This window comes from Phaethon aethereus (assembly GCF_964289735.1).
Source record: "Phaethon aethereus genome assembly, chromosome: 2".
NCBI classification, from domain to species: domain Eukaryota; kingdom Metazoa; phylum Chordata; class Aves; order Phaethontiformes; family Phaethontidae; genus Phaethon; species Phaethon aethereus.
In genome coordinates this window covers 74,490,116-74,505,106 of record NC_138582.1, presented here as the reverse complement: position 1 = coordinate 74,505,106, position 14,991 = coordinate 74,490,116, and the positions used below count along the sequence as shown (strand labels likewise).

General features: G+C 40.5%; 1 protein-coding gene across 1 annotated transcript in view; it reads right to left on the bottom strand.

Annotated features, from left to right (window-relative positions):
- TMEM245 (transmembrane protein 245) overlaps window positions 1–14,991 on the bottom strand; it is a gene marked incomplete at both ends in the record, with an annotated part of 83,423 nt that overhangs the window by 18,259 nt on the left and 50,173 nt on the right. Inside the window, 2 exons of the mRNA XM_081996610.1 lie at window positions 5,162–5,307; window positions 11,988–12,110. Coding sequence (XP_081852736.1) covers window positions 5,162–5,307; window positions 11,988–12,110 — 269 coding nt within the window. The remainder of the gene's footprint in view (window positions 1–5,161; window positions 5,308–11,987; window positions 12,111–14,991) is intronic.

Below are 14,991 nucleotides of genomic sequence, written 5' to 3'. Positions count from 1 at the left end.
CCCCTTCCCGCAACCACAGGGGGGGACGGCACCTCCCAGGAGGAGGAAGCGGAGGCGGCGGAGGAGGAGGAACAACAACAACATCACTCCTCCTGCCACAAGCACGATGGACCTCGCTTCTCTGATCAACGGCATGCAGCGCATGGCTGTAGGCCCAGCGGGGAACGGTGTGGGGACTGGGCCCGTCTGCCCACCAGGGAGCAGCCTCAGCAGCGAGGCGGGTGGCTGCCCACCTCTGCCTGGGACAGCACAGACACTGTTCCCGCAGCCACCAAAGAGGAGAGCACCTCCCAGGAGCCTGAAGAAGGGCAATCAGTGGAGGAGGAGGAGGAGGAGGAAGATCACCCCTCGTGCCACAACAGCCATTGCCGGCGCTCACACAACCAACAGCCTCTGGCACGCAGCTGCGGGCACACAGGGGAACAGCGTGGGGCCCTGGCATGCCTACCTGCTGAGGCATGGTGTGAGGCCCGGCCATGGCAGTCTGCCAAAGGACGAGGTTGAGCCCATGGAGGTGGATCCACCAGAGCATGGCATGGGGCCAGTGACAGTTAATCCACCAGATGATGGCGTGGAGCCCATGGAGGTGGATCCCTCTTCTTGAGAAGAATCATCGATGGCAATGGGTGCCCCTGCCACAGGAATCACCTGGCAGTACCCCAGCCATCCAGGCTCCTTTGTGTGAGATGGCACCCACAGCGTCGCAGAAGTGCCCGGCCAGCTCCCTGCCGGCACTTTAGCCACCGCACCTTCACAAATGGACAATAAACAACAAGAGAACAAAAATGCTTTCGTCCTCTCTTGTTTGGCTCTTTGGCGACTGTGTCTCCACTCCTGTATCCCCTCCTGCTCTCTGTCTTTGACTAGGAGGCTCCTTCTGGGAAGTTTCCGTTGCCGTGCCCACCTTTGTGCTTTGGTAGCGCCTTACATGCTGGGCTTTTTTTAGGCTGCAACATCAGTAATTTGATACTAGTTTTTTAAAGGGAGTACAATTAGCAGCAGAAAACCCATTGAACCCTAGGAATTTCTTGTGTACAAATTATCAGTCTCACTTCAGTGCCAGATAAAATTATGGAGGTAATTCTGGGAGTTACTGAAAAACATTGAGAGACAACACAGTCATTGGTCACAGCCAACATGGGTTCACAAGGGGAAAGTCCTGTTTAACTGAAAACAAACTCCACGGACATCCTGCAGGCTCACCTGCAACATCTCCCACCAATAAACAGCTCTTTTGTTGACTGGCAAGGGTTGCATGGGCCCTTCTTTCCCTTCCCCTACCACTGCCCCTTGTGAAGAGGTGCCACCTCTTCTGCACTGAGCCCTGAGGGAGAGGGGAGGAGAGGGCCTGGCTTCCATTGAGCTGCTGCCTTCCCCAGATGGCAAGGGACATCCCCATCAGCTGTCCTGCCTTCCCCAGATGGCAAGGGACATCCCCATCAGCTGTCCTGCCTTCGCCAGATGGGAAGGAACACCCACAACCTTGCAGAAGGTGGCCTGTCCCACTACCACCCAGGCCCTTACTTCAGACCCTCACCAGCATCAGCCCCAACAGTGACCTGAGGCACACCGCCACTAGCAGCTGCCCTGCGCATGGGCTTTGTCCTGTTGAGCACAAGGCAGTGGTCCTCCCAACGCATAGTAGTCTCCTTCTACTGTCCACACCTCACCCATCTGGATACCATCAGAGGCTGTGTCACGGACCTCACTAAAGTCAGAGTAAACTGCAGTCACCGCTCTCCCTTTGTCCTGCCAGGACAGTTGCCTCCTCAAAGCAAGGCTCACGTTGGTCCCAGCACAACTTTGTCCTTGGTAAAGCTGTGCCGGGTGTTCCCTGATGTCACCTTGTCCTTTGTGTGCCTCCAAGTGATCTTCTGTCATTCACCGCTCTGCCCTTGTACCACTGGGCTAGCCAAGCAAGTTCTTGGGTCAAGCATGGCATGACTTGCCCTTGGTGAATCCCTGCTGGTTCCCACCATCCAATACGTGCTGATTTTGCCTCTCTTCTTTCCTGGATGAACAGATTTCCTATCAAAGGCCAGGAGGACATTTCATCCCATGTCTTGCAGCAGGTAACTCTTGGGATTCCCTTCAACTTCTTTAAGACTCCTACAGTGTCACCACAGCTGCATCTTTTTTTCTCCCACTACTCTAGTTCAAATTTAACATCTGAGGTGTTGTGACAAAACAGTCAGATTCAACACTTGGCTCAAAATAGGCTGGAAAGCTGTTCTTACCCCAATACAGCTCATAAATCTATCCACGTGAACAGAGAGAACTGTCACTGTCTTTGCAAACTTATCACTGAGGGAGTTAGAAAAATATTTATGAAATCTATAGCTACTTATAGTTCGGACAATAAAAATCACAACACAGCTCTGATAAGAGAAACTGCAATGGGAAAAGGTCTTGGTTTGATTAGGTACTTGCTGGATAACAGCTTGAAGGGATTTCTTGAGCTACAGAAATCATTTGCCGATTGCCCTCTTCTTCTTTCCCCGGCTCTTCTCAACAAATAAATGGCAAAGGACACAAAGGAACAGACTTCCTTTATTGCACCCAAGTTCCCCAATGCTTTTCACAAATACGTTTCAAGTAAAAGAGCAACAGAAGTGAACAGACAACATGGATGAAAAGTATTTTCATGTCATTTGGTCCATGAGCAACAGAGATGTAATAGCATCTCTTGCCAGGAGGATCCCTGACCTCTGTACAAGAATAGTTAGATGCACTCTTAGCCTTCTGCATGTACTATGTCCTGCTGAAGAGTGATGGGAGTTGGAACACAGCTGGTGACTTTCACGATTTATAACCTGATCTTTCTGTATTTTTTATCAACTGGAATGAATATTTTGAGGCTGAATTCATGTTGTGTAATGCTGTCACAGTTTAATGATGAAATTGACTACAGAAGTTCCATTATTTGGTAATTTGTAAGACAAACAGAGCCTCTTCCTCCCATGCTACCACCAGGCATTAACATCCATTTTGCAAGGCTTTTATAGATGAGGTGAACAAGCCATTTTTAGGTTCCTACCCCTCCAGCAACAGCTCATCTTCAAAAACAAAGGATAGCTGCTACTTTGTGACAAAAGAAATGGCTTGCAGTGGAAATTGTTTTGCATACGGCAACAACTTGGGCATACATAAACTCATGGGAATTTGTTGTTCATATTTACATACAGTAAGTATTGAGTGGAATGCAAGCTAATCTAAAAGCATTATGATAAATCCTTAGGTACAGCTGAGCAAGAGAGAGGAACTTCTGAATATCTCAGAAGTAGTATTCCAATGAATTCAAGTAAGGCACCAAGTACAGGCTACTCCAAACAAACAAATATGAATGACTGATTCAGGCTACCTTAGTGAGCAGAGAGAGTGAGTTCACTTGCGTATGACAAGCAGCTTCACATTTCACATTCTCCAGACACTGGCTTTTTCTCATTGTGTTTGCAGCTACTGATGCATGCTGGCTCTTTCCTACTCGTTCTCCTGTGGCTTCTCTAACATCATTTTCTTTCTTTCCACCATTCTAAACTGACAAATATCTTGGGTCGCCTGTGTCACAGGCCTATAAACTTAAAAATGCATTTAATACAATCTTCCTTGCAGAGTATCCATGCCCAGAGAAGCCATATCTTTTCTTTTTTTTTTTGGTTTGGGTTTTTTTTTTTGTGGGCTTTGTGGGTTTTTTTTGTGGGGGAGTTTTTTGGTTGGTTTTTTTGGGGGGATTTTTTGGGTTTTTTTTACACTGTTCCCCTCTACCAAGGGCTAAAAGAAAACAATTTGTGAGACAAGTTTCAGTTTCTAAATCTGTTTGCGTTCTTCAGAAGAGATAAAAACTGAGATATTAACCATGTGATCAATGAAAACTCAACAGCAGTCACTCCAGAGAAAGGCTATTAACTTTTCGGCAGAATTCCAAATTTTTTGCTGTCTACTTGGATTGCCTCTTCATTTCGACTACATCAACTACAGCAGTTATCATTGTTGTTCAAGCTCTTACACAGCATGGTATCACCTTCTCATTGTTAAATGTCCCCAGAAACAGCTTAATTCCAGTAACAGATAACAACACTCACTTGTAAAGCACACCTAAGAACAACATCAAACATTTGGCAATGAGTTTGGAAAGCAGTTCTAACACATGGCCAGTTTAAAGTCTATTAATGTTTTGTATGTATGCGCAAAATGACACAGCAAGCAGCAGTGTAAGAGACAATGGCTGTATACAATTTTAGCATGGAGTCTGTTGACTTCACCCAGTCCATCAACTTTTTTGAAAAAGTGAGCTATGACTTAAATACCTTATTTAAAATCCATTTAATACATTACCAACATGCTAGTGTTTCAAGCTGCTAACAGGTGAAAGCTGACAGTTTCATTCGTTTGTGATGAATGAAATACATTACTGTACCACCCAAAAACTGCTTTATTGTGAAATCTCAGTGAACCATATTTAAAAACAAAAAAAAATCCTCCTTCAATTACTGTAGTAATTTAGAGGTGAAACATAGGAACGGTAACTAAGCATGGAACACTGTGGATGCACTCCGGAGGTGCCGTAGAGTAGTGTTGTAAGTGGGATACAGAGAACACTCCCCTGTTGTTCCCTTTGGTGTAATTTGGTTCATGGAGATCGTGAGCTAGATTACTCCCACATGAAATTGAACTGGAAAATGCACTCCAGGAGCATATCTAATACACGCCAGCTGCAAACAGGTACTTAGCCCCCAAGGTTAGACTAAAAATAGTTCAAACTAAGTAACTCTGAAATGTGTACAGCACAGATGTCAGGTCCTCCATTCCAGCTGTTTTGCTGTATGAATCTGCTCCTACTGAGCTGCACTAGCTGTTAATGTCAACATAGCTGCAAACACACTGCTTCCACATGGGTTGCGGATGTCACAGGTGTATCAGTTTTATAAAATACTAGTATTCACTACAGCACAGACCTCTGAAATTTTTTTAGGCAAGTCCAATCAAACTCTCTTTTAACAATCTCATGGGGAAAAAAATCATCAATGCTAGGTTCTTGAAAACGTTTGAGATTTGCAACTAGTCTTTGAAACATGAGCTGTTGCAATTGTTAAGTATTTGTAGTTGAACATCAAACTTAAAAAAAGAATTTTCCAGAAAGGTCAAGAAATCAACAACATACCTTATGGCTTCCTCCACCGATTGGCCAACTATATTTGAGGAGGGACCTGGCTGAGACAAAGGTGTCAGGCTTATCACCCACTTTACTGGCTTGTAATACTCATCGCTGGAACTCAATAGGTAGAACAGCGTGGTCAGAAAAATCACCTGCAAAACAAATTGGAGTTTTAAATTTAAAGGCAATAAATACTTTCCAGAACTACAATATGCAGCTATGCTTCAGATATTGAACTTAATTGGAAAGGCAAAAGATGCTATTCCATAAGCTTGGATTTAGAGAAACACACAGAGCTAAGAATAATTTTCTCCCCTGCTCCACAGAGGACGTAACCATTATAGCTAACCATTTAAAAACTTTTAGCCCTGTTCAGCCTCTTCCCAGCCACATCTAGAACAAACAACTAGAAACTAGATCAACATTCTATTTTTTTGCAGGGGTTTTTTTCTGTTTTTTTTTTCCCCAGCATGTTTAACAGATCAAAGAATTGCTGAATAGCAACATGTATTCTTAAAAACAAGCAAACAAACACCAAATAAATCTGAGTTGTCTCAAGAGTCATTATGCAACTGAATAGCAGATATGAATTAAACAAAAACTCACAAACTGAAAATTTGTAATCTTTATTAGGCTGGCAGTCCTGACTGAATACTCCTCTGTGAGTTTGAAGACATGTCTCAGCAGAAGTGATGGCAGTTCCATCATTTCAGTTTAAAGACCAAGAAAATACAATCAGATTGTATTAGCTTCCTGTATGTTGCAGCCTGCTACGTTTTACCTATTTTCCTGTGAGTGGGCTCAGCAACTTCTTGGGCTAAGCTTACATCAGAGAAATCTGTCCAGCTTGAAATGGAATAGCTCAAACAAGGAAAATCCATTCTATATGCTCCAATGGTAAACTATGGCTTATATTTGCTTCACCTGCAAGCCTTAGATTTTTTTTCTTTCTTCCCGAGATTAAAGAGAGTTCTTTCTCTTTCCTTATTTCCAACCTACTTGTATGCTAGAATAAACCACACCTTAATCTTTTGATAACCCAAACAGCCTGACCTCCATAAGTCTCTTACTTTCAAGCATTTTATCCAGTCTGCAGACACTTCATGCCCTTTTCCGGCATACTCTCTGAATGCGCTCAGAAAAAAAAATTGCAGACAGCACAACATGCAGTATTGCATTACCAGCCTCAAGAATGCCATCCATTTGTCTCTGTTCCTAATTCCTTTCTACTCAGTGAAATGTTACTACTACTCCCCCCCACCCTCCCAGCCTTTAACTTGGAAGTCACACTCAGCTGTTCACCTACTGTGATCCCTTTCCAAAAATGTCATATATAGGTGTAGGCTGTATTCCATCTTCCCAGGTGTATAACTTCTCCTTTGTGTGATAAACCAATCTATCTACTAAAACAAGTCATTACATCAGCACATTTGAACAGCATCCTGTGAACACTCATTTTGAGATCATAAAAAAAAAAAAAATCCAACAAACAGCTGAATTAGGCCTTGGTCTTATGGGAATAATCCAGTACCAGTAGCAGTATCACCTATGTTTTGCTACAATTTCAAATGAGTAAATCTCAAAACTTGAATCAGATTTTAGCATCCTCTGCAATGCTGCAAGTATAGTTATTTTCTCTTGGATAGGGCCTGCCATTTCTCCTAAGCTACTGTAATACTTCCCGATTTCGCTACAGATCTCCCTATACTGAAGCAGGCATCCAGGTGGTGTTTTGTCTTCCTTCCACTGGGATCCAGCTACAGAGCCTTCGTGCAGTGCAGTTCTCAACACAGAAGGCAGCATACAGCTCTAAGTACAATATCTGCTCATCCTGACATTCAGAAAAAGCAAAGTGAAAAACAGCTCCACTGGATCTTGTTTTATTAGGACAGCCTCAGTTAACCTTCTGAAGATGCTGCCTTTTGAAAAGAATACGGCAGCCAGGGAATGAGCAATTAACAGCAGCAAACAGGCAAAGCTTGATTCCCTGTGGTATGAGAAACATACAGGGCTGATTTGAGGCAGGCTACGAATAAGAGCTGGAGATTAGTTCAAGTAGCAACACGCACAGCACCTGTATGGACTGGAAAAGCTGTTCTTACCCAGTGTTTACAGAAGAAATGTGCCTTCTTTGGGAGTAACAGCACACCAACATACACATACCCAACTGAACTGTAAAAGCCAAAGTGACAGCTGGGCATGAACAGCAATGGAATAAAATGGTGTTAAACTGAACTACAAGCTAGGAAAAGATACAAACTGAACTCAATTTCTATTAAGACAAGGTGCCTGTAACCACAGTACCATACAAAATCAACCAAATTTTAGATTACCTGCATTCTGGGAAATTAATATATTTCCTTTAGCTCAAGAGGTACTGATATGCAAAAAGAACCAGTAGTCACAGAATATAGTAATTTATTATCAAGTGGCTTGCTGACTTTTCAAACAAGTAGAACAGCCTCAATAGTACATTTAGCAGCAAAAAGATATGTCCTACCCTATATGAACTGGAGTATGAACATTTTCAGACCTCTTTTACAGGATATCTGAGATTTCAGACATTACCTGAATTGTTTCCTAAGCAACAATTCAAGATCTTGCTGATGACTATGAGGAGGAATTCACCAAAGATAAAATTGTAAGATCTTTCCATTGTTAAACAATTGATGGATTACTGTTTCTTGCTGTAGAATCTGTTCTGTAGCCCGAAACATTAAATACTCTAATTTGAGGAGGGATAGACTGAATTCAAAGAGAAAGCTATGGGTAAACACTCTATACTAAAATGGTAATTCAGTATTTCCACATATATCAAGAAACACATGGCTTAATTGCTTGTGCTTCAGGACCACAGACTTGGGAAATATTTTTGTATCTGCTTTTCATACTCAATTTTCTGCCCAAAAGCTTTGTTCTTGGCTTTTTTGTTTTGGTTTGGTTTATTTTGTTTTACACAGCTTCAAAAATTTACATATTCCCCACAGGACTGTGGATGCCTATCAGACAAATGGAGCTTTTCTCTTCCGACCTTTGTAACAGAGTATGGGCAGAGTGTGTGCGCGTGCGCGCATGCATGTGTGAGTGTACATGTGTGCGTATATATATGTACACACACACAAAGACATATATACACATCCATTCGCATGTGTGTGCAGATAGGAACTTGTATTCCGAAGCGAAATAGAAGAGGCACTCTTGTAGCTATGATCAGTTTTCAAACATCTGCTGAAGATCTGAATACAGTCTTACTGGATCATGGATGAATATGCAACACAGATTACTTCCTACCGATGGAAGGATGGACAGTTTTGATGGAAGATGTATTTTTCAAAATGGAGGTTCTGAACAAAGTCCTCATCATTTCTATGTTTTAAAGCATAATTTTTAAAACTGTTTATCACAATAAAATGCACTATTTTAATGTGAATGTTGAATCATTCAAGATGACTAAAACTGGACTGAAATGTAATCAGTTGAAAAGCTAACCACTTCAGGTATTATCTTGTTGGGAAATTTGAATTAGTTTATGCCACTTCAAACTAGTAAAAACTCCTCTGTAGGAACTAAGAATCCTGCAAAATGAAAAAAATAACGAGTGCAGTTAAAGCTGGAGTAGTGCTTTCCTTTGAACACAGCTCTATCTAGACATAATTTAAAAGAATTCCTTATGTTTCACGTTTAGAAAAAAAAAATTGCCCTCAGTAGGCCATTAAACCTATCTTTGGTCAAACACAGACATGGCATTTTCAAGAGTTGGCCTTCTCAGCTGACACTGCTGGCTGGACCACAGCACCAGATGAACTGTGCTCAAATGCTGCCTACTTAGCTTTAGAGTACAGTTCATTCAAAATGTAAAAATTCCACTCCAAAACTGCTTTTTTAAAAAAAAAAAAAAAAGGAGATGGGTGAAGGATATGAGGCCAGCAAGCAGTCAAAGATGCAGCAACTAAACCAGAACAATCAAAAACTCTGAAACTATTTGCCTTCACGTTCAAAATGAACTCTATACAAAAGCTATTTCTCCTTACTGGAGAGTAGTGAGAGTTTTTCCAGGAAACGGTGAACTTCTTAATTCAAGACTTTCCAAAGGAAAGAAGAAAACAGCTCATGTTGAAATCTCAGCTTAAAGAAAAAGTAAATTATTAAGGATATCCACCACTGGAAAGCAAATTATTGAAAAAAAAAATCTCACTTCAGCAAAAGATGTAAGTATGCCTTGAGATGCCAGAAGAACAAGAACTGTTAAGGTCACTTCTGGTCTTCTCACTTGGAGGGTGTTTTTCTTTAGCTCTGAAGGAAGGAACATGAATAGCAGCTAAATCTAACAATGACATAATACTAAATGTGATTCAGTAACAATGCACATCACAGAAGTTAAGAAAGCTGCAGTGATTTATCCTAGGGTCACATCTGGATTTTCTCTGCTTATTGCATTAAGCTGTTGCAGCAGGGAAAGACCAAAAAAAGGCACAAGGGAAAATTAAGAAGCAGTTGTATTATTTCTACATGTACTCCATGACAGTTCAGTTAAGTTATCTTAAAAAGTACTTCAAGGTTCAACTAAATTCTCACAATAGCATTTTCATTTACTTATTGCCACAAATAATGGACTGTATTAATCTTTATTTAGTGCAGGCTATTTACTGAATATCCTAAATTTAAGTCCCTTCTTTTCTCTTTCAGTCATAAGCTGTTAACAAACCCAAACTAAACGCTATTAAAACAAGTTCCATTAATCTACCTTTTTGTATTTGAAGAAAATCTGCTTATTTTTTGTAGCAAGAACCTTTGTGGAAGACTTTCCTAAAGATGAGAAACCATGCCTCTGAATAGACACAATGGCCTATGAAACGTACAGTGAAAACAAGACTAAATTATAGCACTCTCCCACAGCATTTAACAGCATTAATAACTACTTTTCAGGTAGGCATACAAATTTTAAATGCCTTCAAAAGAGGTAGTTCATACAGTTACAAGAACACCAACACTTATACATGACGTTTTCTGTGCATAGAAATGAAGGGAAGCATATCTCTTAACTGTACTTCAGATATGCCAGGGTAAATAGGACAAAGTTGTTCAGTGATTTTTTTGCCTTATTTCTTAAAAGTTGAAGTATTTCTAATCTAGCAGTTCTGCTGTCTGCATTTCAAAGGCTACTATTTCCAAGAATCTACAGAAAGGACCCATACATGTATTAAAACAAATCTTTCCTACATATGTAAGATCATTAGGAGTGCAAAACAGAAACTCATGGTCAAATCCAAGAAACAAAGAGTGCAAGGCTGATGTGTTTCGGTGGGGAAAGCTTTATAGGACCATTTGAAGTAACATGTTCAACCTACAACAGAAGTAGAGGTAACAGTAGCCTTTATGGCATTTAATCTTTAAAAGAATTCCAACACAGCAATATCCCAACCAAACCAGCTGACTGCACAATAGCAGGGCCCGGCTGACAAAAATGCAAGATCATGCATCACAGCAATAGCATGTAATGGGCTTGGTATAAGCCATTAGGCATCGACAGCTAAATTTTGTGTCTGAGCAACGAGTGCAATGAAATCATGTGCAATTATTATCCAAACTTGTAATTTTTAAGAATACTAACTTCTCAGACACCGTTTTCAATGTGTCATCACGGGTGAAGTTTTGTACTAAGGAAGAAAAGAAATCAAATATTCGCATGCAATTTTTTCTTTACTAACTGAAAGATAACTAGAGAACAACAAAATTAAGTAGCAGCAATTTTCGGCAGTTTAAGACAGCCATTCCACTAAGTCTTATTGTGATCTGTTCTTTCTTAAATATTGAAGAGAATCCACATAGCCGCCTTGAAATGCTCTTAAACATTATTTCAATTTTGCAGCTTTGTATACAAAGACCTCCCTCCTTAGCAAGCATCAATGAAGGCAATGAAGTTAAACTGGAAAAACATTTTGCTTCCTAACAAATGTTTTTGAATCCCGAACTAAAAACTAGGACATGGGTTTCAGTCAAGCTTCCAAGACAGTCTTTTTTTTTTTTTTTTTGTTGAAACAGGAAAAAGTCCCAGGCCAGTGTTTTAGGAGATTTTTATTTTTATTTTCAGTAATATCTGTCACAGCAAATGAGAAGAAAGAAGGTACCCTTACCATTATAGATTACTCCACACAATTGTGGCGCTTAGAAACAAAAGAAACTATAAACATCTAGTTCACATAATACACTAAGAAGTAATACACTTTTAAAGAAAACACCTTTAATAAAAAGGTTTCAAAGACTACTACTCAGTGTGGGCAATAACATCAATAAGAATTACCTTTGTGTAAGAAGCGTTCTGCAATTAAGAGCTCACAGAGGTGAAATAAAAACAACACAACAACCCCCTCACAGATTTACTGAAGACACTTCATTAAAAAAGGGAATATAAGGTAATCTGAGTGAAATAAATACTTTTGCTGACATTTCTCTGTAACAATTTTTCCACTCTTCTGAGAGCATTGGCTTGTTTAAGGATATGCTTATGAGGACACACCATAAGATTTCAGCAGTTATGCAGGATATCACAAGTTACAGCTGAGTATCTCAAGGCCAGGAACAAGAGTTTTTCATTAACAGAATGACATGAAGACTGCCAGCTCTTTAATGTGGAAGTTACACAAATCTTGCCCTTTGCCTAGAATGCCCCCCAAACAACAGATTTGAAAGTTGCAAAATCTTAAAGAATTTTGGTATTATATAAGGTTAGAAGATGCTTCAATGCTTTAGGTTTGATTTTTCATTGTTCCAACACGCGCAATTAGGTTCCTTCAGTAAAACGGACCATGTGAACCGATGGCATACTACTTACCACTGACAGCACAAAATTGAGAAGAGCTGTCCCACTATGGAAAAGGATTGTCACTAATGTTGTAACTGTAGTAAACAAGAGGCTCACATTGCGACTCATGACTATCCACAGAGACTCCAGGATCTAGAAAAGGAGGGTGAAGCAAAGACAAAGTCAGGCACCGGATGTTATTAGCTAGGGCACAGAACTGTTTACAGAGTGATTCATCTCCATCAAACCACATAAGACGACTTTTTTTAAAAATCATCTTCCCTCCCTCCTAAATTACAGCAGGTAATATGAAGTGAAAAGGTCTGTCAAAGACAAGTTTCTAGGTAGATGGTTACAAGGTTTTAGAATTTTTCTCCAACGCTCAAAATTATTTCATTATGCAAAATTGCAAAAAATCTAGATGCAGCGACACTTGTTTATTGCAATTAACATCACCATCAACTGAAAGCAGATCTTGCCTTGGCAGAGAAAATGCATCTTTTCAAAAGCAGAAATGCTAGAACATGAAGAGCAAAGACTGACATCACAGGGTAGAAATAAATCTGGAGAGAGCTTCAAATCAAATAATAGAATTACTACTTTAATAAATTGCTTTTGAAATGTTTTATGGTAATCAGATGCATAATTTTTTTATAATGTCTGCAAACAACTACACAAGTTGTGATTTTGAGTAGGGATGCATCAGTTAGTCAAGCAATTATGGAAAATAAATCAAACAATGCTAGACAATCTATTAAATTTTGTACTGGCCTGGGGAACTGATTGCTTATTAGTAACAGATAGTAAAGAGCAATTTTGAGACATGCCTTTAAACACAGAATACCCACTACAGCCAAAATTAGTTTATGTATGGATGCAGACTCCTCAGTCTGAATAGGGCAGCAACTTCATGAGACATTACGGACATAAAGGCATGACATGGCACATGGAGGCATCCTAAATGCAATGCATAGTAGTTTCATAACAAATATTTCATTCAGAAGGAATACAGTAAGAATGTATTAGCTACTGATTCAAACATATAAAAGAAGCAAGGTAACAAACAAAAAGCCATACCTTCTTTCAGACTAACTAATGTAACTGGAAACTGTAAAAGCTCCGACAAAAAAAAAAAAAAAAAAAAAAAAAAATCACAGAATGGTAGGGGTTGGAAGGGACCTCTGAAGATCATCATTTGGTCCAACCCCCCTGCCGAGGCAGGATCACCCAGGGCAGGCTGCACAGGAACATATCCAGTCGGGTTTTGAAGGTCTCCAGAGAAGGAGACTCCACAACCTCTCTGGGCAGCCTGTCCCAGTGCTCCGTCACCCTCACAGTAAAGAAGTTTTTCCTCATGTTGAGGTGGAACTTCCTGTGCTGCAGTTTGTGCCCATTGCCCCCCGTCCTACCACTGGGCGCTACTGAAAAGAGACTGGCTCCCTCCTCCTGAGAGCCACCCTTCAGATATTTATAGACATTGATAAGGTCCCCTCTCAGCCTTTTCTTCAAAAAAACCCTTTTCCAGGTTCAAAGCTGTAAGTCAAGACTTCAAAACTAGCAACACTCTTGGTTTAATGAGTAACTTAATCAATTAGACTGGATTAAAACAGAACAACCAAAAAAACCAAACCAAAACAAAAAAATGCAGTGGCATTTGTAGAGCAAAAGAGTGTGATCCATGTGATCACCTCTCCTTTGGAACTGAGTGAAACATATAGAAGATAATTTATTAAGCATAAGCTTGGGAAGGAGTAAGTGCTGGGAGAAGCAACAGGGAATTACAACACAGAGTAAAACCAGAAAGATGTATTTAGCTCATACTTCTTACTATTTAATAGGAATTATGAATTTTAAGGTTCCTCTTTTGAACAGATTTTTTTTAGTCTCTCTTGAGAATTCAAGTGAGGTTAGGAAGTAAAGAGAATGTTCTGCTGAAAAATGTTCTCCCACTGGTACCTGTCCCCTTCCTCCTTCTGTGGATTAAGAATTCATTCTGGTGCAGCAGTGGTGTAAGTTCATGCAGCTGCCAGGTAACTTTATTAAATGTACATTACACTATAAGGACTGTAAACACAGTGGGCAGTGACTTTTGAGGGAACAGTTTGTAGTGAAAGCAGAGGTCTTTCAGTCGGTATTCAGTAAAAATAGTACTGCCATTGCCAGTAACGGGCCATAAACTGCATGCTAACTCTGCATGGCTCCAGTCCCAGATGTTTAAGCCTGTTACTAGAACTTGGTGTATGAACAGGAGCTTGGTGCCACAGGTCTCCTGTTATGATGTGGAGTTTAATCACAGAACAGCAGCAAAGGCTTTGAAAATAGGGAAGCAGGCTGAAAACAAAGGTCCCTGAAACCCAAGCAGTTCATGGAGGAAGAATGCATTGAAGACACACAACCTTAAGAGCTAGGAAAAGGCTGCTTTTGCTTTAAGAAAACGTGGTAACAACTAAGAGGGAGAAGGAGGAAGAACAAACAGGCAAGCAATAGGATAAGGTACATGCCATGACCTGGAGAAGTAATGCCTCTCCAGGTATCACACAGCATATAGGCCAGGGCAGAGGTCAAGGGCTACGAGTTGTCAAGAAACAAAAAACCAAAATCACTTTATAAAAGGACAAGCTCCTTAATTTGAGGGAAGATGATGTCTATTTCAGTTCCAGCTTTCCATATTTAGGAACTATTGAGCCTGCTCACTGACTTTTGTGACTCAGACCATCAAGGACAGTGGCTATTGGTGCCAACTACACAGCGTCACCACGATGGCATTCTATCCTCACAGCTAACGTAGGATATGACTGTTAAGGACCGACCACGTTGAATACTAATGGTAACAATTAGTAGATGGTAAAACAAGCCATTAGCATGAAGGGTGCTGTTAATGAAAGTTGGTCTAGTCAAGTTTTGCTTTGAAGATTAAAACTAGCCTGATTTATCATTCTTTTGAAAACTAATCACAGCAATCGTTAATCCCCTCCCTCACACACTGTCCCTTGCAACACATCAGCTGAGTTGGTATCAGTGAGCGGCTCACAAG